This window comes from Rhinatrema bivittatum, chromosome 11 (assembly GCF_901001135.1).
Source record: "Rhinatrema bivittatum chromosome 11, aRhiBiv1.1, whole genome shotgun sequence".
NCBI classification, from domain to species: domain Eukaryota; kingdom Metazoa; phylum Chordata; class Amphibia; order Gymnophiona; family Rhinatrematidae; genus Rhinatrema; species Rhinatrema bivittatum.
In genome coordinates this window covers 75,416,242-75,439,618 of record NC_042625.1, presented here as the reverse complement: position 1 = coordinate 75,439,618, position 23,377 = coordinate 75,416,242, and the positions used below count along the sequence as shown (strand labels likewise).

Sequence of the window (23,377 nt, the reverse complement as noted above, 5' to 3'; positions counted from 1 at the left end):
CAACCATTTTCTCGAAAATCGACTATTGCAACTCCATCCTCCTAGGTCTTCCCAAAAACACCATCCACCCACTCCAAATCCTTCAAAATGCTACCGCCCACATCCGCACTAACACTCGAAAAAATGAACACATATCACCCGTCCTCAAGGAATTATACTGGCTCCCCATTGTACACCGTATCCAATACAAAACCCTATCCCTTATCCACAAAGCCCTACATAACCCCGACATGAATTGGTTCAAGGATTCATTAATTTTCTACACCTCCACAAGACCAACCAGAAATCAATACCTGGCAACCCTACGCACCGCCAATCCCCAAACTCTACAACCTTGCATCCACAAAAGCTCGCTCACTGTCCATAGCTGGTCCTGCGCTTTGGAACTCTATGCCAACGAGTCTACGCCAAGAACTCTGCCCAAAGAAATTCAAGCAGAAATTAAAGACCTGGCTATTTAAACAGGCAGACTCTTATACCCTTACATCTTGCCCACTCAATTCAGGTCCCCCTAGGCCTCTCTCTCTTCACATCTCCTTCTCACATTGTCCCCCCCCCCTCCCTCCATCCTCTTTTTAGGCCTCCCCAACCCCTCCTTTCCATTTAGTCTTATGGTTTAAACAATTTTTCTTGGTATATGCAAACATCTAGGAGTCGGTGGTTTCTTCAACCCCTCCTAACCAATACAGAAGAGAACAAACAACCGATACGTCTCCCAGAGTCCCTCCCCTCCCTCCCATCTCCACCCTCTAGTTTCCCTCCCCTGAGTCCCTGATGATAACGTACAAGTCCACTCCTCTATGACAAAAGAGTAATCCGGGTTGCGTCAGGGTTTGCAGCGTGCAAAGGAAAGTTCAAGCATTCAGTAGTGGGCTCCGGGCTTTGTGCGGTAGCGATTGGATGCAGGGCTCCCACACGGCGAGGAACTGTTTCGGTTTCCGAGGGGATCCTTGAGAGCAAAGGGATGCCATATGCATTAGGGAATAAAAGAGATTTCTCCAAACCCAGAAGGAGGGCGGATCCACCTCTCGCCATCCCGTTAATATAACTCGTTTCCCAACTTAACACGCCTTTTGAACTAAAAGGCGGGTACCAGGATCCCGGAGCCTCAATGACGGTATATATCCAAACAGAAACCAGGAAGGAACAATCGGTAAGGAAAGCCTCAGAATAGTGGCCAAATATTTCGCAATTTGAGCCCAAAACCCCCTGATAGCCGGACATGACCAGAAAGCATGGGCCAGAGTGCCCAAAACCTCCGGGCATCGTGCACAGAAGGCCGAGGTGACGAAATGCCATCTGTGGTGAGATATAGGCCCGCCCCAGAAATTTATATTGCAGCTCTCGATAATAACTAGTACACGAGATCCTGGCACATTACTGCCCCCTCACCCCCCCTTCCCTTCACCAGACCTTCCTTTAAAAATTATTTTTTACTCTTCTGTAAATCCCTCCCCCCCACTTCCAAATTTCTGTTCAATCTCCCCTGTTTTTACTCTTCTGTAATTCCCTACACTCCATGCTATCAAATTTTTCCAGATAATTACCCCTCTAACGCAGTATTCAGTTACTCAAATATCTATTCGCTGGACTTAAAACACGTAAACTCTGTCATCCTTGCTCTTAGTTACCTAACGCCCCTCCTTACAATTATTCGCACTCACAAAAAGTTCTATATAAAGAGCTTCAAGCTAAATCAAGGTTATGTTCCTTCGCATTTATAAACTAAGATAAGTTCATGTTTTGTTCGCATTTATAAATAGTTATATTACTCGCCTATATCAAGAGTTCTCTGTAAAGCATTTAGAAGCTAAGTTCATGTTTAATGTAAACCGATGTGATACTCACAGTGAATGTCGGTATATAAAAACGTTTAAATAAATAAATAAACATTTCCTATTTCATTCTTAATAAAAATAAATGGAAGTGCATTTAAAGAAAAGGAGAACTGAGACTTGCTGAGTGTAATATTTTGAATGAGGCAGACAAGGGACTTCTGCTTTGCAAACCTGGAACTCTCGGTATGAATGGACTGAGGTAAGCAGACAACAGAGAAACAAAACCTATGGTGTGAATGACGCTAAGGAGGGTGGATGATGGCAAAGGTCCCCTCTGGTGACTTAAGTCCCTTGGTTAACTCTGATCCTCAGGATCCTGGGCCACTTCTGGTTTCAGGATACCCATCATAGGTTTGTGTGTTTAACAGGGACAGACAGCTTGGGGTCTTGATTCTCTGACCCTCTATAAAGGGCAAAAAAAAAAAAGCTCTGGCTGGCCTTGAATCAGCCGATGGCTAGAATAGAAGGCTGCAGCTTTGCCTCTGCGAGCCACCGCTACAGGAAAGCAAAGCAAACCAGAAGGGGCTTGCAGCATGTCTGAGGCAAGGCTTGTAATCCCATCCTGGAGGAGCCAGATTGGTCCTGATGGCTGGGAAAAAGCGTTTGGGCTCCCGGCAATTCGAGGGCCGTTGAGCTAATGCGGTGAACCCAGTGGGAGAAGTAAGCTGCCCGTTTGATTGATTGCCTGGCAGCCCTGATCCTGGAATGAAACCGCTTGTGAGTGCTGCAAAGTGGACTTGTACATGGATGCTGCTGCTGCTGCTGCTGCTGTGCACACGTCCTTGGAAGCAAAAAGCACTGAGGTTTCTGCTTATACCCGCAATCTATACACCAGGGTGCTGATATTATATTACCATTATAAGTAAAACCAAGCTTAAATCCTATAACATGTGGCTTGCAGGTTATTTATTTATTTATTTAATAGGCTCAAGCCATCTCCCCAGTCAGCATCCGACTGTCCAAAGCAGTGTACATGGCCGATGAAAACACAAAAACACAACACCGCAAACTGACAGCAGCTGTAAAAGGCTCAAAACCTCACCCCTCCCCCCCCCAACTAGGTTATGAGTTTCGCACAAATCAGCAGTTGGGCGGGCAACACTGAAAGCATGTCCAGAGACTAAAGAACAGAGCCTAAGCCAGAAAAAAACAGAAATCGGAACTCCTGAAGACACAGGGCAGACAACACCCATGTGCTGCTCGCTCTTGGCATCCCAGCCATACCCTGCAAAGCACCAGGGACCAGCCTCGCCATGCTGCGGCTTAAAACAACAGCTCACCTCCTCACATTACAAATAAATCAGTTTCCAGGCTTAATAAAATGGTGAGATTCAGGCGCGTCTTAGATGCATTGCTTTCTTCTCATCTGCACCATTCTCAAAGCCTTGTACACTTTCTTTTTTTTTTTTTGCAGGCACTTCCATGTAATCACTGTTTCCAGCTTCTATCACTGGGATCCATCTAAATCTCTTTCTATATCAGAAAGAAGGGTATGGAAATTCTGATGCAAAGAGCAAGACATAGACAATCAGACAGACAGAGAGAGACGCAGCCTTTATCCGCAGTGGGTAAGATGTAGAGGCGGGCAGACCCCCTAGGACCCTCGGCCTACACAAAGAATGACAGCTTATCTGCACCGTGCAGACATGACTGGTTCCGTCTCTACTGATCATAGCCTATACAAGGAGTGACAGTTTACCTGAATAAGGCAGATCACAAATAGGGGTAAAGCCCTCTAACATCTCTCCCTTCACCCCCCATGGCTTGTGCTAAAAAAAGAATATCAATTACCTGCACCGTGCAGACAAAGATAGGGTAGTCCCCACTGAAGCCAGGTTCCCAGGAGATTTCCAGGGCAGTTGAGCTGCGGGAGACCAGCTGCAGGTTCCTTGGCCTTCTAGGGAACACTGGAATCATAATTCACAAACCACATCAGTATAGCAGAACGATACCAGGGCCAGTCCAAACCCTAGGTGAATCTTACCCTCCACCCCCATCCAAATCTCCTTGTTTTTGATCGCAGACAGGATGGGCTTTAGCAGCAGCCCCTCTGGGCTTCTCTCTATCTTCAGCTGTGGGTGGGATGGGCTCTGTTAGTGGCCCTCTGGGCCTCTACCTTTAGCTGGCAATTCTGCCACCTCCTAAGGGTTGGCACTCCAGGTGACTGCCGAGTTCACCTAAATGAAACATCAGCCCTGAGCTAAGCCCGCATAAGAATCCAAGCACCACCTCCCAAGGGTTATTCACCTCCACAGACTTCAACAGCATGACTTACAGCCTCTGAAATCTCTTCCTCACATCATTCACCTCCATGGACTTAAATATCTCTTCCCTATTTAATTCATTTTATCAGGGGGAGGTAAAATGGCAATGAAACACTGCTCAGGACATCATAGGGCAGCAAACAACCAATTCTGATGATGTCATAGAGAAGGAAAACAAGGAGTGATCATCACCAACCCTACCAATGGGACTACAATGCCCATATAATGTGAGATTTATTAGTAAAAGAAGAGCTGACCTGGGAATCAGGATTTGTAAAAGGGAATTTTAATTCATGAGCACTAAATGAGAGACAAGCCTTAAAAAAAATCAGGGCCAGCAGTATTTTGGGACAGTGGACCTCATGCCAAACTCATAGTCAGACGAAGGTGACCGGGGAAAGATCGAGCAAGCAGTCCAACGTCAGAGAGCTCTAGCAGCACACTTTCTGCCACTTGGCACTCTCTCGTGACTCCCACTTCAGGAGAAGTTGGAATGCAAAGCATAACAAAAAAAAAAAAAGAATTCAAAAGACTAAGAATGTTGTCTTGAAAAGTTTCAAAATGTACTTGATGCGGAAGGGAACAAAAGTTCTTTAAAAAAAAACAAACCAACCCTAAAAGCCAGAGATGATTTACAATCTGCGCATTATTTTTGCAGTTTCTTAAAACTCAAACTTGATGTCCTTTTTTTTGGAGGGGGGCTTTTTGCGGTTTTTTTCACTGTGGCACTGTACCCACATTTAGCACCTGGAGCTGGGTTTTTTTTTGTTTTTTTTTTTGCTGCCTTCCTCTGCTTTTCCTGGCACTTCCAAAGCATTTCATGCGTTCGTTCCGCTGCCTGAGGGCCGGAGGAGTGAGAGGGTCTGAGTCACCGGCTGACAGGTTCCACTCTGTTAATTCACTGGATTTATATAAACAGATTTCGCCCATTATTAGCCTCTCCATCAAGTGGGCGGCATTCCTCGCTGCTGAGTGTAACTTTGCTCCCCGTGTGCCAAGGCCGTTCCCGCGCAGACCAAATTAAGAGATTGTATTATTGCCTTTCTTCGGGGGGGGGGGGGGGGGGGGGGGGGGGGGCTGCTGCAGGGACTTGGTTTAATTCAATAAAGGTCCCCCGGGAATCCCTCTTTGCTTTCTGTGCTGGGACTGTGTTGGGGACCCCCCCCATTGCGCTGCGTATGACTCTGGGCAGAGAAAAGTGGTAACGTGCAATTTTGGAGCACCCCTGAACTTGGAGCCTTGGTGTAACTGCATATTATTCCCCTTCCCATTCCCCCTCTCCCCTGCCATGAGCCCCGAGGACCGGGAAGGCCAAGGAAGTGAATGGGGATCGAAAAAAGCAGGCCTAGAAAGAAAGAGGAGAGGGAAGGGTGGGGTACCTTAGGCCACCAGGGGCAGGAGAAGCAAAAGAGAGAAGACGCGGTAGGAAAGGAGGAGGAGGCAGAAGAGAAGAAGGAAGCGAACTGGAGATGAGGTCCGAAACAAGGAGAGAGGTGGCGGAGAACGGGAAGGCAAGAGGGCAAGGGAGGGAGGAGAGAAGAACAAAGGAGAAGGAGCAAGACGGTGGCAGCCTCCCCCGGTGGTGACGGAAGAGGTTCTCTGGGGCTAAGACCAGCAGGGGGTGCTCCGCTTTCGGTTGATCAGTTGAGCTGCTGGCTCTCAGCTAGGCCGTGGCAAGTTTCCTCACAAAAGGGGGGGGGAAAGATAGGAAGGAGCCTAAAGGCTGGGCAGAGAACCCGCTCCCGCTCACCTTTCACCGTGGCAGTCCTGGACGTGGTGACGCCTTTGGCGTTGTGAGCCTCGCAGGAGAACGTGGAGGTTTTATTGAGGCCTGGAAGACATAAGAATGACAGTCGTGTTTCCTGGGGCAAAATTCCAAGGCAACAAGTCTCCCCCCCCACTGGCACAGCCAGTCCTGGTTTTGACTCCTTGCATGCATTGGAGTTCCTGTTTCCATGCCTGCAATGGGGCAAAACCAGGACTGGATGGTGGCTGTTCGGATTGACCTGGGTGAGGTGACAACCTTGGCGCGGTTTTCTTCTCAGTTCTAGTCTTCACACCAGGAAAGGGGAGGGAATGGAGGGGAGCAGGAAGGAGAATGGGTGATGCAGATTACCCAAAAGCAGAGCGTTGGGCCCAGGAGTTTAACCTTCTCTCCCCATCTTGAGCAGGACTCCACAGCTTCGGTTACTAAGACACATTTAGGTATCGCTATTTTCCCCCTATAGTGTACCATTTAAGGGGGGCAATTTGGTAACACTGCACATAAAAGAGTCTGCAAATCCGCCACATGAAATTACACCAATTTTCAAAACGGACTTCCATTCCTAAATCCGCTTCGGAAATTAACCTAGCAAAACCAATCTGCACAAGTTGCACCTGCTAAAACAATGTTTTGCTGAAAATGTACGCCCAGTCTCTTTAAAATCCAAAATTATGCATGGAAGTCCAAATTCCACCCCAACCCTACCCACCGGGAATGCCTCCGTTCAACCTGGGTACATTTATGCACATAGGTTTACCTGCATATCGGGTGGAAAGTATTGTAAAAGGCCACTTCTATCACTGTTTTACATGCAAAAGTCTCTTTCAAAATGATCCTCTCAAGGTGTCGGATGAATATGTGTCTGATGCTAAATATCTTGGATCTGTGTTGGGCTACAACTGCATGATTCTAGATCAATATGACACACCAAAAATAACTGAGACGGATATGTTTCTTTGACTTTTGTTTATTGACATTATCAATTTTTATGCATCAATCTGTTGTTCCTACTTATGCTTACTGGGTATCAATATTTACCTAAGACACCAGAAGTGCAAACATAACAGTAAGCAACCCTTCACACCACAGCGGGAAGGCAAGATGGGGCAATGATTAAGGCTGGATCAGTGTGAAAAAATACCATTAGCGGGTTTGCATATTTCTTTCTTGCCTGGACCAGCCCATGCCTACTGCTGTTGGCCAATGGATGTGGATGTGCACACATAGGGGTCACAGATGCTTCTCGTTTTTTGTTTGTTTGTTTGTTTGTTTTTACATAGTTCCCTGTAACTTAAATCTTGAGGACTGGGAACTGTGCTGTGGATCCTGAATGAGGGAGAACCTTAAATCCACTGATCTGAGGGAAATGTTCGTATGAAACTTTGTCTTGAATCTAGCAACTTTGTTGACACCTCGCATTCTCACCGGGACCAGGTTTATTGTGAGCACGGTGATTTCCCTGACCTGCTTTGTTGCATTGGTCTGGAGGGCTGAAAACTGTCTATGATCCATACCTTAAGAGAAAGCCTAGGTGCCATGTTTATGTTAACAAGGTGACGAGAACCTGTTTATCATTTATGTTAATCCTGCTATACATAAATAAACCCTGCATTGAACCTACAGCGAAAAGAGTTCAAGTATCCGAGACTCAATAAACAGGATAGGGATTGAAACCCACCCACTGACAATCCTCTCTGAAACAGACCAACAGACCGATGCAGTCGGATCCAATACAGGGATACAGAGGGGAAGAAAATCAGCCACAGGATGTCCAACTCGGGCTGCATCCTGGTGCCCGGGTCAGGGGCCATCTCACTGACTGTTCACTGCAAGGGCCAAAGGGCAGAGGGCAAAAGATGAATCTCACATTTCAATGCACGGCACAGAATGAAGCACTCACTGCTGGTGGGATGCAGGGCAGCTCATTCCCCATGGACAGGTTATTCAGGGGGTTCAGCACTTGACAGGGTCCAGGATGCATGTCCAGGTTCAGCTACTACCTTCCTGTTGAATTTTAGCTTACTAGAATCAATCATTCCCACTCAAAATTACTTCATATGTTTATGACACAGGCCCTAAATCAAAGGTCCTTTCCACTAGAATTTTCTCTTTAAGAAATTCTAAATGATATCACTTAACCTCTATACTTGGAGTTGCTGGAAATGTTTGCCATTGCAAGGGTTTACCATGGGGATTTGAATTGTGTATCTCTTTAAGGGAGTGTTTGCCAGATAACCACTAGGGGGAGTGTGCCCTGCTTTAATATAAATTAAATAGGGGCTCAGTAGGAGTTTGGGAGATATTTCAGGCGGTAAGCTGGAGCAGAGAAAGGATGGGGAAATCTGGCAGAGGCGCAACAAGGCCTTGTTTCCAGCTTGCCCTGACTAGACTCCTGAGCATTGCTGCCTAGCCACCTAGGGGAAACAATAAATAACAGTTTCTCAATGGACTTATGGTAACTTGGCAATAGCAGCTTAGTGAACAGCCAGAAGGAATAAGGAGGCAGACTCTGACTATTTCCTTTATGTGCCATTTATTTACAGTGAAAGAAAGGTCAAACAAACAGACGCAGCTCACCTCAAGTTCAGATAGTACACAGACATCACACATAATGGGTCTTTGCCTAGAATGGGTTTCTGTCTGCTCCCTGGGGCATGTTTAACCCTTCTAGGCCCTGAGTTCTTATACTCTGGTGATGGGGCTCTTCCCTTCACCCAGGACTCCCTGTGGTTCTGGATCTTAAGGAGGCCTGGGTGAGACAGTTGTGCCTGGTCTATTAAGGTAGTCTGAGAGAGTTTCTATAGACTCCCTCTCAGGACTGTTTGGCTCAGATCCTTTACCCAGGAAGAATTCTGTGGGGGGGATGTGAGTACTGAATATCATCCCTTTTCAGGAAGAAGGATTTAATTTTTTGTCAGTATGGTAAAGAAGCAGAAGAAAGTGATGCTATCTTGGAACAGAAAGAAATATAGGAAGCATATATTGACTGTTGCTGTTATTGTTGTTGTTTATAATTCTCTGCTGTGTTGAACCTGTGTGCCCAACTGTACCACAGGTGTTTTAAGATTTTTGTTTGACTGCTGGAATCTTAGACCAGAAAATAAAAAAGTTTCTAAAAAATACCTTTTTGAGTGAGATCTTTTGTAATCCCAAGGCATGGGTTTGTGAGAAGAGTCTATCAGTCAAAGGAGGAGTCGGGTAGAGACTTGTATTTATTGGGGTACAGTCGGATGGGTCACAGAGGGTGAAATGTGAGGCCCAGTTGGGCAATTCTGTTAGCAGAGGGGCTCATTAGGCCCCTTTGGACTATCTGTACAGTTCTCTCAGCTCTATGGCCCACACTTCCTGCTGGCAACCATCTGGTTCCTGTTTGTACACAGTTATATTCCAGGCTCACAGTCTGTACTTTGCCAGAGCTTGGTCTTACTTCATGTTCTTGTTTAGACTGCTGTGTGTATGTAGTGTTCCTATTTGGTTCTATATTGCTTTGTGTGTCCAGACCTCCTGCAGTGGTCCTGCACAGCTTCTAAGGGCGTCTTGATGACTTCAGGTTTTCCTGGAGTGGTCCTTTTCTGCTTTTGTATCACCAGGTCTGGGTTCCTCATTGCCTTAGTGTGTGCCTCATGCTTCCTGTTTTCCTGCACGCCATCCTGGCCACCAGCACCCAAGGGCTCAACCCAAGAGTAAGGAGGCTGATGCAGACAGGTGATGTCTGTCTCTGCTCTTGTTAGAACCCACCAGACTTGCCTTGTGTGGGCACCACTCGCTCTTGGCTTGGGATCCTACCTCCAGCTATGCCATTTCAGGAAAGAAGTATTTTTGGTATTGTCTTTCCTGTCCAATACGAGGAATACAGCTCTTGCCTCTGGGCCACATCCACTACACTTCTGCTCGACCATTTTTTTTGTTGAATTGAGCCCACAGAGACCAGGGCTCATAATAACATGAGAAATGTCATGTTGAGTCAAACCAAAGACCATTGAGCCCAGCATCCTGTCTTCAACATTGGCCAATTTAGATCACAAGTACTTGGCAGATCCCATGAAGCAGATTTGTTTCCTTGTACTCACTCCCAAGGACAGCAATAGCTTTCCTTAGTCTACCTGGCTAATACTGTGTTATGGACTTTTCTTCTAGGAAACTCTGCTGTGCTAGTCACCTTAACCACGTCCTCTGGCAACAGAGCCTCTATCATTGTACGTGCTTCATCTTCATACAAATGGCTAGCACTGCAAAAGAGGGCAATTTCCAAATTCCCTACATTGCTGCAAAGTGACTCTGTGTGTCCTTTCCCTTTGAAAACTGCCCCAGGGAAAAGTATCCACACAGATTCACATCTGCTTTTCCTGTGGACACTTTTCATAACCAAAACTAGGTGTGTTGCTTTCTCCAAGGTCTACGTCCATCCCAGGAACACCTCCTCTACAATGCGGGCGGCAGGATGCAGCTTGTGAACATATGCCTGTAATTTTACTTGCATACAAGGGTGGACACATTTCAAAAGGGATTTCCACCAGTACAAAGCGTTTTACCTCTACAAACTGAAAGTTTCCCTCAAAATTCTTTGGTCAAGATAAGGCGACTTGAGATACGAGAGGTGAGGAACAGCACATTCAGCTACTCCAACCTGTAGATAGTCGGATTTTTTTAAAACTGAGAACTGTGGCCCCTAGACGCCTTGATGCACAGACTGAATGATCTGCATGGCTGTCCCTTTATGGTGCTCTCTTTTTTTGGGATTTCTCTTGCCTAAGAGGCACTAGCTCTACCAGTTGCTTTGCCACAAAGACGACGTCATTTTCAAAGAAAAACTTACACGAAGTTCACTCTGAAATTTCACGCATTGAGTTCCCTTCATTCACGCACAATCTCACTTGAACATAAATTACACCTGCTCTGTTGAGGGCACAACTTGTGCAGATTAACTCGTGCCCGTAACCAAGACACAACCCTGCCCTAACTCTGCCCTTCTCCCCCAAACGTCTCTCTCCAGTTCATGTATCAGTGCACATAAAACCGAGTTACAGTCGTACTTTCTCCGCCCCCTGAGTCTGGATCAGTTTTAGAACAGCTTATTTATACACCTAAAACGGGGTTTTATGCACATAAATGGCTTTGGATATCAGGCCCAGAATTATAATCATTTGGGATTCTTTTTAGCCCACCTTTCCAAAACAATGCATGAGGTGGCTTACAGCTTTCTAAGAATTCAGGTACATGTGGACTAACGTGGCAATTGCATGTCTTTATTACCCAGCCAAAACAGCTTCCATAATTGCAACAGATTCCCAAATAATACAAAAGAGAGCCCCTCTGGAAGGCCGGTATTTCCTTAATCCTCTCGCGAATGTCCGTAGCAGAATCAGGACACGTGTGTCTCTGTGTGGCAAAAAAGCAACACTTGTTATGTTCCTGAGCGCTGAGTTTAGAGAATTATTTTTTTGTACCGGTGTCCAAATGGAGCACAGCGTTTCTGAATAGTGCAACAGCTTAGTGTGAAAAGAATTCCCCTGGGAACAGCACCACTCCAAGCACAGGCTGTGTTGAGGCTGATATACGTGCACTGTAAAGAATTTTCACATTATTTTCCTTTGTTCCCGCTAAAGAAAAGGGAAATGTACTGGGATGATATGACTAACTGTGAGCAATGCATGACCTTTTTCTACATGTGCGCTGCTATTGTACATCTGATAACTTCTTAAGGAATATTTTCTGCAATATATTTAGTGTGTGACACGGCTGTTTGGATCTTTTAGATATGGATCCCTTTTTTCCTGTATATTGCGTATTTTTTTGTGGATCTGTCACTAGCCTCTTTTCTTTTACACATGGAAGTCAAAATAACAAGAAATCCTCCTGTTCAGCAGAGGCTCCATTTCACCCCTTCTCTGGTGCAGCTGAAAGGTCTCCTGCTAATACTGACTTGTGCGCAATCTGTCTTTCCATAACACCATGAGACGGTATCAAAAAAAACTCCCCAAAAACAAGTTACAGCCCTGGCAGCCACAGCCTTATCATATCACCATTCTCCCCATCCCCTGCAGACACACATGCCATGATCTCCCCACTCCCCTGTCTCTGCTAATCTCAGCAAGGGCCATTCCTCCCCTCCCCCGGGAAGCCGTCTGACGCTATACCTGACCATCTCCTCTTCTCTGAAGGCCAACACGATAAGGAGCAGAACAGACACTCCACAAAAAAGCTGCTGTTCCGAAGGAAAAACGCCTGGCACTGGAACCGCCCTGCTCCAAGTCAGCTAGAAATCAGACACCTGCCTACAGCAGGAGAGGGGGAGATGTGCCCCGATTGTACAAGATTAATAACTTTCCTCCAGTGTATGTATAAGACTGTCCTGAAGTGGTGGGGTGGAAATATAGGTCTACCATCAGCAGCACCTTCTGCACTAAATGCTCTGATCCCACCGCTGCCGCCACAAATCCCACTGTGCATGCTCTTCCCCACCCCAACAAATCACTTAACCTCCCTTCTGCTTCTGGTTCAGAAGCTCTGTTTTTAAGCAGAGAATTAAGAAAAAAGGCCCCATTCCTTCCTTCACCCCATGCTTGAGGATCTGCGAGATTTGTTGTACAGGACTCCGTCTACATGGATTCGCCTCATCTGTAAAATTAATATCTCCGTTACTCCGAAAAGGTGAGGACAATGGAGAAAGCAAACAAGTAACCAGTCCCAGAGGGAACCAGGTCCTTCGCAGGCCACAATATCTTTGACTAGATCAACACAAGAATTATCCACAGACGATGGCGGATGCGAGCTTCCCAATCCAGGTTTACAGGTGGAAAGCCCTGCAGTCTCTGAAGTTTGCATCCAGCATAATCTGTACCCAGGGGAGCTGGAACAATTCTTATAACTGGGGGAAGAGGGTACAGATAACTGTTTTTGACCCATGCTACATGGGGAGTTTGCACCCCCACCAACCCATAATTCTTGTATGTTGTTTCAGTAACAGGCAGCACACAACCTGCAGAGAATCTGGAGGATGGGAAAATATTTCAAACCAAAAAGGCTTCCCACAATTCAGAAAAGAACACAAAAAAAAAAAAAGTTAGCAATCTGTGTGTGCAGTGTATTCTCGTGTGTGATGCTTTCAGCCAATTCTTCCCCTCTGGTCCCAGGGTCGGATTTAAGGTTATGGTGCCTATAAGTAGAAGCCTTGGGGTGAAGGTATTCGAGAGCAGCAGGGAGAGGGCCAGATTTTGGGTACCTTCAGACTCTGGCACCCTTCGGCACTTGCCTGGATTTGCCTGCGCCTAAATCCGCCCCTGCTCGGTCACTTAAATTCAGATTAAAAGTAAATCTTTTCAAGAAACTGTCTTCCTGTTTCCTGTTTAAATGTAGCTCTGGTGCGTATTTTTCCTATTGCATAAAAAGCTGGGGATGATTAAGAGGCCGCCCCCCCCCCCCTGGCATTGGAGGCGGGGGGGGGGGGGGTCGCCTGGCAGGACTGCGGGCTGTTTAGACTAATCCACTGTTCTAGGTCATGTCTGAATTTGTGGAAGGAGGGAGGGAGTCAGAGAGAAGGAAGAGAACTAAAAGAAAAGAAAGAGGCCAATTCAGATAAAGGGATCTGTTTTCTTGCAGGAGAAGCAGACGCCTGGCACCAGTTTATCTCCTTCCCACCACTCCCAGCAGATTAACTCATCCCGGTGCCTGTCTTGGAAAGGCGAACATTCAAACGGGGCTAATGGCAGGAGCTGAGACCCCCACATAGGCTCCACGAGAAGCTCATGCAAAGGAAAGGCCTTGGAGTCACTAAACATCCCCTTTCATCCCTGGGAACCAACTGCAGAGCCCATTTCTAAAGATCCGGGCGCCTGCAGTCCAGGTGCTGAATAAGATAACCAGGGCTACAAATCCCACAGCACATCCTCCGGCGATGGGAGCGTCCAGGACTGGAGCTCAGGGATTCGCCTCGGATTGGGAGATAAAATCCAGGACCGGAATAGCTTATGCACAGTGGCCCGGAGCTCTACCAACGGCCCTGGTTTTGGGTAGGGGGTCCACTTATTCCCAGCAGCACTTGTTCATGATGGAAATCCGACAGATGGCGCGTGGTTTGGAGAGGGCAGAGAATGCTTCCGCTTTTCCCAAAAAGGGGGGGGGGGCGGAATCCACATCTGGAGCTCCCTCCGCTTACCGTCCAGACGCGGCCCAGCCGCACTGTTAAAAGGCACAGCTGGCACTGTGGTTAGCTCCTACACATCATCGGAAAACGAGGGGGGGGGGGGGGGGGGGGCTGCTCCTTTCTCAGCCCTGCATCTCCTCTTTTCCATTTCAAAAACCAAACATATGATTAAAATAATATTCCCCCGGCCGGGCCATCTTCCCCTTGCAGGGTGGTCATGTTCCTGTGGGCCACTGCAGGGCTGTTTGCTGGGAAAAGAACGGATTTCGGGCCCCACCGGATCCAAACGTCACGGTGGCTGGAACGCTACAGGGCCGCCAACCCGTCTGATCCACAGGGTTACACATTATTTAGAGCGCAGACAGGGCCATCGGTGCTCCCCAGCATGGTATGAAAATGGGTTGAGTGCTCACAATGTGCCTGCCACCCCCCCCCCCCCCCCCAAAGAGCTGACATAGGACAGCAGGAAGGTTAAGTGACAGCGCCTGAGCTCGCACAGGCCAGCTGGTGATGGGGGGGAGATCTCCAGGTCTATGGCTCTGTGGGATCCTGATGAACCTGACCGTGTAACCGTTCTGGCCGTCAGCCCCGCAAAACAATATTGTGGAGGTAGACAATTCGTTCGGCTTGTCAGCGAGCTTTCTTTTTTTTTTTTTTCCCATCGCGAGTGGGCGTCGATGCTGGGTCAGCTCTTTCCTATATTTAGAAATATCCTACGGCCGAATCTCCCCCCCCCCTGGAAAAAAAAAAAAATTTCCCTCGGAAAGAGAAATCAGATGCATTTCACGTCGTTGCGTGTTCTTCGGCCAACATCTGGAGCAGCTGCAGCCAATATGGGAAGGCGGGGAGAAAGTATTCTGCCCGCCTGCCCATCCCGTATCTCTCGGAAAGACTGAACACCACTGCTTCCTGATTGGCCCAAATCCTCCATTTCTTGTTCCCTTCTGATCGGCGCTTTTTTCTTCATTCATAAACTCCAGAGAGCCCAGGTCTCAACCCTTGCTGGTGTTCAATAGCTAAAAACATTGCTATTTCAGTCTACTCTCACTTTCTCTAACATACATTTATAATTTCTGAGGCAGTCCTTAGTCCATTCCTGTCCTATTAATCTGAAGCCGGGCCCCTCCCCAGTACTGCAGCCTTATTGGTCCCACATTCACGTCCCACGCCCACCAGTCCACGGATCTGGGACTGTCTTTTGTATTTATGTGTGCCGAGCAGAAATAGGACAGTTCATATTACAAACAAACATGCAAAAAAAAAAATTAAAAAAAAAAAAAAAAAATATATATATATATATATATATAAAACTTCTGGTGTCATTTCAGTAAAACAAACTCCCTCCATTGCCAAATGTTTATAAAGTAACACAAATCCCTGCAAAAAACAAAGATACTTAGAACCTTGCCACACCATACAATCACAGCAATAATTCTCTGGATTCAAACAGCAGCAACCTTATCTAGGAAAAGGCAGCAATACACATATTACACCTACCCTGGAACACTAATATACCAACTATTGGCCAAACAGAACAACCTGGACTGCTACAAATCTTTACAGAAAAACTACACCTAAGTCACACACAGGCAGAACACAGAGTAACCCTTACCTAATACAGAAATACAATACAATACAAATTAGAAACAGAAATGTGTAAACAGAACCGAAATAGAAAGCCTAAGAAACCAGAGCGAACAGTGGAACTTTAAAGAAAGAGCAAAATACAAGAAATATAATAATTCACATTCCCAAAGATGGCATATCACAATTGCTAAAAACTCAACATTTTTTTTTTTACCTTTGTTGTCTGATCGTATTTTTCCAATCAATTGGTCCCAGTCTCTTTTTTCCCCTTGTTGGTCTTCTAATTCCTTTATCAGGGTCTCTCTTCTCTTTCTTTTTCTTCATTCTTCCCTTCCTCCCTTCCCCCGCACACACACACACAACCTCTATCTTACAAGCTGTCTCATACACACACATACAAGCTCTCACTCTCTTGTGCTCTCCCACACAAGCTTGCACTCTCACAAATTCTCCTATTCATACAAGCAAGTTCTCACTGTGCTCTTACACACACAAGCTCTCACATGCTCTCCTGCACACACACAAACTCACATGCTCTCCTACACACATATACAAGCTCTCACTCTCATATGCTTTCCCATACACACACACAATCTCTTACTCTCACATGCTCTCCCGTACACACAGACACAAGCTCTCACTCACTCATATTCTCCCACACACATAAGCTTGTACTATCATAAGTTCTCCCATACACACACAAGCTCACTCACATGCTCTCCCATACACGCAAACACACACACATGCAAGTTCTCGCTCTCATATGCTTTCCTACACACACAAGCTCTCACATGCTCTTCCACACAAACATACAAGCTCTCACATGCGCTCCCACACACATTTCTTGGCTTCTCCAGATGATCCTTGATTTAATTCACTTCAGCCGCGCCATGCGTGGTGGCCCTGCGGCCTCCTCCCATCTTCAACCACCGGTGGTTTGGGCTCTGCCGGAGGCCCTGCGAGCTCCTGAAATCTTCAGCCGCCAGCAATTTGGGCTCCGCCAGTGGCCTGCAGCCTCCTATCTTCTTCAGCTGCTAGCGGGCTGGATTCTGTTGAGCGGCCCTGCAGCTGCTCCCTCTTTTGCCATAGGATCTGGAGGGAGGCAACCAGCACCCTATTGGCTAGCGCCCTGGGCGACTGACAGATTGGCCCGCCACTGCTCATGGATTGGGTAACTTGCACGCTACAGTCTGTAGAAAGAGCAGGACCTTTGAGGACGAAAATCCAGACAGTTCTGGTTTTTCAGTGGGGTCTCTGGCTTCCGGACACAAAAGCATAAATCCTGGCAATCTGGAAAAAATCCGGACAGTTGGCAACCCTAGGTCCCATGGGTTCCACACTTAGTACCACCGAGCTGAGCCCTCCCAAGTACTCCATGAGTCTTGTACTTACTCGCACCATGCTGGACCCAGCCAAGTATTACTGCCTCCAGAGTCTCACTGTCCCTTATCCTATCCCTCCCAAGCACTACAGCCTCACAGGTTCCACATTCACCGCTATCTTATATAAATACAGAGAGTCGCTGTCTAACATCTTTACCAATTTGTTTTTTAGGTGATCTTATAACATAAATTATCCCACCGCTGCCCCTTCCCCACAACACAAGTACATTCAGATTAAGGCTATCAAATGTTATTTTCCTGTTACTAAATGCCCATGATGGAAGGGAGCCATTTAACCCAAGCATTTGTCCATCTAGTTCCCCCATTCACCACCGCCATGTCTCCCACCATTTCCAATCACATTCCCCGTCCCAAAGGGAGGTGCAGCTCCTGGTTCTGGGGCCCCGACCAGCAGGCTACTGCTAAATTCATTAGGGGTGATGGGTTAGGCTTCCTGACATTTCCATGTAAATGCCAAGGTCTGTACTAGTATCTACCAGATCAGGGCCAAGTCGAAAAATGGGAAGAGGCGGGAAATAGGTTTTGCTGTGTAAGCAATGCCTTGGAAAAGGTCCTTCTTCCAAAACTGCAAACGGATGTCAAGGCGAGAGCAAAGCAAAAATCTGTTTATGGTTGGGGTTTTTTTTTTTTTTAATATATCTGTGGGTTTGGCAGGCTGAGACCTGTGAAATCTAAAACTGTCTGCAAAACTTCTTAAATCAGCTGAGCAGCTGTGCAAAAAAGCACCTCAGTAATACTTCCAGAACATCTCTTACCAGCCATTGCACCTCCTCTCAGGCCGGGATCCTGTCTGGTCCAGAACTTTTACTATCCACGGCCCCTCTCTTTTTACCATCCTGCGATCCAGTCTAAATTTGGATCAACTACTGGGCCAGGCCCCTTTCACTTATTTACTAAACCAACTCCCAGGACTCTTGGGATTCTTTCAATGTGGCAGGCAAAGGAAGAGTAAAGGGAGGTTTTCCCATTTGCTTCTTTCTCCCCAGAAATGCTTAACAGAACCACGAAAGCTGGAACCTTGCAATCCCACTACTGCCACCAAGCTACACTAGTGAACTGGGTTGACTTCCCGCAATTTCTGCATATGCCTTTTTGAGAAGGGACCTGGTACTCATGACAGCATCAAATGATGCCATAGGAAAATCGAAAGGGACAGCGTAGCTTAGAGAACTGGTATGGAAGCTGGCAGGAGAAGAAAGACACTGGGCCAATCATCCTTGCAGCTGTTTGAGGAAAACTCCCTTCTCCGGGCTGGCCAGCCACAGAGAGTTAATAATCTCCAAGACCTGAATAGCGCAGCCCTGCCTTAACTCACATTTCTGGCAGTGGGGCCCAGCACCTCCTCTGATGTGGGCACAAGTAACCTTGAAATGCAGTATCACCTGACCACGGAATGATTCCCAACTCCCTGACTCATCTCCTGCCCCATTATTCAGGAATTGAAAAAGAAAAAAAAAACCAAACCACACACAAACACAGAAAAGGCACGGTGCAGAGTCCATGAAGCTGCTCATTCAAGCCCGGCCTGACAGGAAACGGAAAAAAAAGAAAATAATTGTAGAAATATTTCTGTACAAGCTGTTGCCTTCCAATACACAGAGGAGAGGGCCCATTCCGGCACGAGATCCTTGGTCACCTCTGGTTTGAAAAGACACCAGTAGTGGGGGGGGGTTGCATTTGCTGACCTGGTCTCTGGTTTTGTTCTTCAGCTGTATAAGTGGTTAGGGGCGATTGTGGTGGATGGGGAAGAAAAGAGGGGCTCCCTGATTGAAAGGGAACATTTATTAAAGAAAGCCTGGAAAGCAGTTGTGTAGAGATCAGGCCGGGCTGATGTTTCAGGCACGTGAGCTTTCAGATCTGAAGAACGGAACGGAGCTTGGCGGCAGTGAAATCTTAAAATAAAATGCAGACAGGAAGAGATATGAAACCTCCAAGCAGCCCTGTGTGAAATCCTGGCCAAGGCTCCCTCGCTCTCATCTCCCCTGGCGAAAGATTTGAGAGATGGGAACAGCTGTGTCAGATGTTTGTGGAAATACCAAGCTTCCCCTCCTAATCTGAAACACCGGCATGAGAAGAAAATGAAAAATAACCCACCCGGCAAAATCCTTCCAGAGTAACGATGGGATGGAATAAGGAGCCCTGGACAGAGGTAGAGAATGGAAGACAGAGAGAGAGAGAGAGAGAGGCAGAGCGGGTAAGTGTGACAACGCCTACAAGCTGGCAGGTCAATAAAGCTTCCTGGATCTGAAGCAGAGGGAGAAAGATGGAAAAGGGAGCGAGGAGAAGGAGAGAGGGTGCAGAGCAGATCTAGGGCAAGGAAAATGATAAAGGGGATGGAACGGCTCCTTTAAGAGGAAAGGCTAAAGAGGTTAGAGCTCTTCAGCTTGGCGCAGAGTGGATGTGACTGAGGTTTATACAATCATGAGTGGAGCGGACCAGGTAAATGGGGATGGCTTATTTACCCTGGGGGACACTCCATGAAACTAACTGGTAGCAGATTCACAACTCATTTAACAACTTTTTTTTTCAGTCAGTGCACGATGGAATTTGTGGCGAGAGAATGTGTCCAGATTTTGCTTAAGCCTAAGTGCAAGCAAGGTTTGGACAGGTCCAGAAATAATTATCAGCCTTGTGGGAGTGAGGGATATGGGAAAAGGAGTTTTCCTATTGGGATCTGCCAGGTACTTCCAAGTGACCAGGACTGGCCACAGTCGGAGACGGGATGCTGGGTTCGATGAACCATTGGTCTGACCCTACATGGCATTTCTTATGTTTCCCCTTATGACCCGCAATACATTAAAAAAAAAAAGGAATATTCAAATTCTGAGGTCACCTCGGCAGCCGCTGCACAAACTGCCTCCGTTAGCAGGCGCTCTGACGTAACACAAAACACGCTCAAACCTGCAAAACCAAAACGGCACTAACTTCCGGGAACAGCACAGCAACAATTCTAACTATGGAAAGGCAATACTGCAAATATTATAACGAGCCCTACAACACCAATACACCCAGCCCCCAGTTTCCTGCGATGGCTCCGGGCCAGACTCTGTGGGAAGGGTTAGATGTAATCCCGTGACACACTGAATAATCCAAATTTTATTTTACTTTATAAAAATGGAGTTTTTCTGGATAATTTTTGTTCTTTTTTTTTGCATTTGTCTAGATGAGGAAAAAGAGATCTTAGCTACTGATATAGAGAAGAAAGAGATGGGGAAGGAAGGATCCAGAGAAGAGGAAGGACCCCAAGACTGGGAAGAGAGAGAGAGAGAGAGAGGATCTGGGAGAGGAGGGATCTAGGACTGGGGGAGGAAGACTCCCTTTCCCACCCAGCTCCAACCTTCTCTCTCTCATACACACAGATACCACTCCCCTCCTCCCCATCACCCACCACACAGCCTGCCCACCCTTCCTCTCCTTTCTCTTCCATACACTCACAACTCCTCTCCTTTCCCCTACACGCCCACCCCCAACCTTTCTCTCAACCACCCTTCAGTGTCAATCTTCTGCCCCTGGTGCTGATCTCCCCTTTCCTTAGTTGATCCCCCTTCTCTCCTCCCCAGCCAAACTCTCCCTGGCCCTGAGCTGGCTGGCAGGAGGAGGAGCAGCAGCAGCACCTCGGACCGCATCCTTTTCCCGTGCTGCCCAGGAGTGACTCACACACACACACTGAACCACAAGGAGTGGCACGGTGCCACGCAGTTCAAACTGCCACTGACTCCAGGCGGCAGGAGTAGGACACAGGCCTGAGGAGCCACCACTTACCTCCTTTCTCCAGCTGGCTGGCTGGCAGCGATCAGCCAGAGATGTTGGAAGACCGATAGCAGAAGGTCATCCTCCAGCCCAGGCAGCAAGGGGTTAACAGTACCCGGCTGTGTCACCTGACCCTGAATGGGCGGGGTTGGGACTGTAAAGGTTACCCAGATAGGATGTAACCTGCTCTAGTTAGCCGGTCTCTATCTGCTTCCCTGCCTTTTGTGCCTGGTCACACCAGCCTAGCCCCTGTGTACAAAGCCATGTGACCATGTAAATAATGTTTCTGGAATATGTTTATCCCTGTTTCTCACGTAAAGAATCCTTGCATGCCACCACAGAGGAATTCTGAGCCATTTCTGCTTTAACAGTTAGCATTTCTCCTGCAGGCGTGGAGGTCGCCGCGGCACACATCCGGTTCTGACCCTGAACAAGTAGATTGGGCCAGACTGGTACCAGAGATGGAGAAAATGTCTAAGGAGGCCTCCCCATGCTCTAATGCGTGGCTGCTTGCCACTGCTTTCTTGTAATTCCGCAGGAGTGGGCAATTCCACAGCAAGGGCCAGCGCTTCCATCAGGCAAACCAGGCAGTTGCCTGGAGCGCCACAATTTTAAGGGCGGCCAAATCCTGCTAGCGCAAGGCCCAGAGGGGGTTCTGTGCCAGAGCGAATGCTGCCAAAGGGAGCATTGAGGAAGCACTGGCTCTGGTTCTGCAGCCCCCATCCTGACATTTTGGGAAACCATGGAACCTGCTAATACACCTCCAATTGGGAGAACAGAAGACGTTAGACTGTTTTTGATTCCTACACACAACCTACATGCTGGCAGAATCCCTCACAGGTTTTTGACGTGATACTGAAAGTAGACCCTAAGGAAACAAAACCGATCCTTAAAATGTCCCGAAAAGTCTGCCCAAATCTGGTTTTTGGAGCCTGACTCACAGCGTGGCCAACACTCAAATGCAGCAAATTAAGTGCAGAAAGATCAGAACTGCCATCATTACGGCATCCCTTCTTCTGTTCTGTGTTTCTCTAGCAAAACCTGCAGAAGCCGCCGTGCCAATAAAGGTTTCCTGATCTGAGAGAAGGGAGGGGGGGAGAGGAGTTAGCTTCACGCGCCACCTTGGGCTTGTGCATCCGAGACCTGCTGCGCTCTCACCGATGCCAGCGAGAAATCCAGGACCCTGCTCCCCGGGCACCCCCATGTGCTTAACGTTACCTTTTGCCCCTGCAATCCGCAGGCGCGCATTAGCAGTTCCAGTCTCCTCGGGGAAATCGACGGGGAGCTCAGAGCCCAGCAATCCCTGCAAGGCTGCGGGGCTTAAACCCTCCGGGCAGCAACCCCCAGAGCTGCCCCTGTATCGCAGGCAGTCACCACGGCGAGCGCGTAATATAAAAACGAGGCCTTCCCGTTCCCCCCGGCCATTAGCCAGTGCGTGTGCTCAGAAAGGAGACGCCAGTTGCTGCTGCCAACGTCCTGGGATATAAACAGCTGCACACAGATGTGCTCGTCGGCCTGACTCAGGGCCCAGTCACTCCTTGCATTTGTTCTGTGGTCATGCCTCCCTCTCCCTCCACCTTCTCTTTTTGAGTCACTCTCTTCGAAATCATAGAGCCAGATTAAACCCAGTCCTCTGGTTCTGCTCCAGGGAAGGGTCTGTGTGCACGATGATTCCTCCTGGACTTACCCGCCATGGACAAAATGTACTTGCCATTTACTTTCCCTCATGAATGTGATTTTGGAGGGAAAGGGGAGTACATGATGAGTGCATTTTTTTTCCCCTGGGTGGCACACACCGAGACCCTGCCCTGGTGAGGGCTCTTGTACTCGCCTACCCCATTCCCCATTCCCAGCTCCCTCACTCTACCCCGCCCTGGGGCAGTTCTCTCTCTCTCCTCCAGTCCTCTCTCCCATTCCCCTCCCCCCCCCCCCAGCCAACCTTCATCTCTTCCCATCCCCCATCCCCCTTCCCTCTCACTCTTTCTCTGTTCCCTTGCCCCCACCTCTCCCCTCTCTCTCCCTCACCCCTGCTACAACTGCCCAGGCCTGGATCAGTGCTAGAAGTTCCTCATGCTCCTCCCCAGGGCTCTGATTGTGTCGGAAAATGCTGCTGCCACCCTCTAGGGCTGAGATGGGGGGGGGGGGGAGGGAGAGGGCATCAAAGATGCTAATGACCTCCACCCCTAGATAAGTTAATTTTCAGACCCTTGAGTGTTAGCTCCGGAATGTCTGGTATGCGATTCCTTTAGGTGGGGGATACAGGAGGTAAGGACTGACCATTGCCATAAACATGTTTTCATATGGACTGTTCCACTACTGAGGATCCCCTCCCCCCACACACAGCTTTGCCGATTGGATTTATTTATTTATTTATTTTAGGTTCCCTAGGTCTCAGCCTGCTGCTCTTAACCACTAGGCTACTCCTCCTCTCCATGCTCCTCAGTCGGGCTCCGAAGCACTCCCTATTCCAGAACTGAGACCTTCACATACAGCTGTACCAATGCAACTCAACCCTGCTCCATAGCACCCCTTGCTATTCTAGTACTGAGGTCCTCATACACACAACTCTATCAGTGCATCTCAGTTCTACCCCACAGTAGACCCATAAGAACATAACAAGTGCCATG

The 23,377-nt window shown here is 47.8% G+C and overlaps 1 protein-coding gene across 3 annotated transcripts in view; it reads right to left on the bottom strand.

Moving 5' to 3' along the window:
- AXL (AXL receptor tyrosine kinase) overlaps positions 1-23,377 on the bottom strand; it is a 73,044-nt gene that overhangs the window by 26,362 nt on the left and 23,305 nt on the right. For all 3 annotated transcript variants that reach the window (XM_029619103.1, XM_029619102.1, XM_029619104.1), the window contains exons 5-6: positions 5,853-5,933; positions 3,630-3,745 (exon numbers count right to left, since the gene is read on the bottom strand). In XM_029619103.1, the coding sequence (XP_029474963.1) occupies positions 3,630-3,745; positions 5,853-5,933 (197 nt within the window). The remainder of the gene's footprint in view (positions 1-3,629; positions 3,746-5,852; positions 5,934-23,377) is intronic.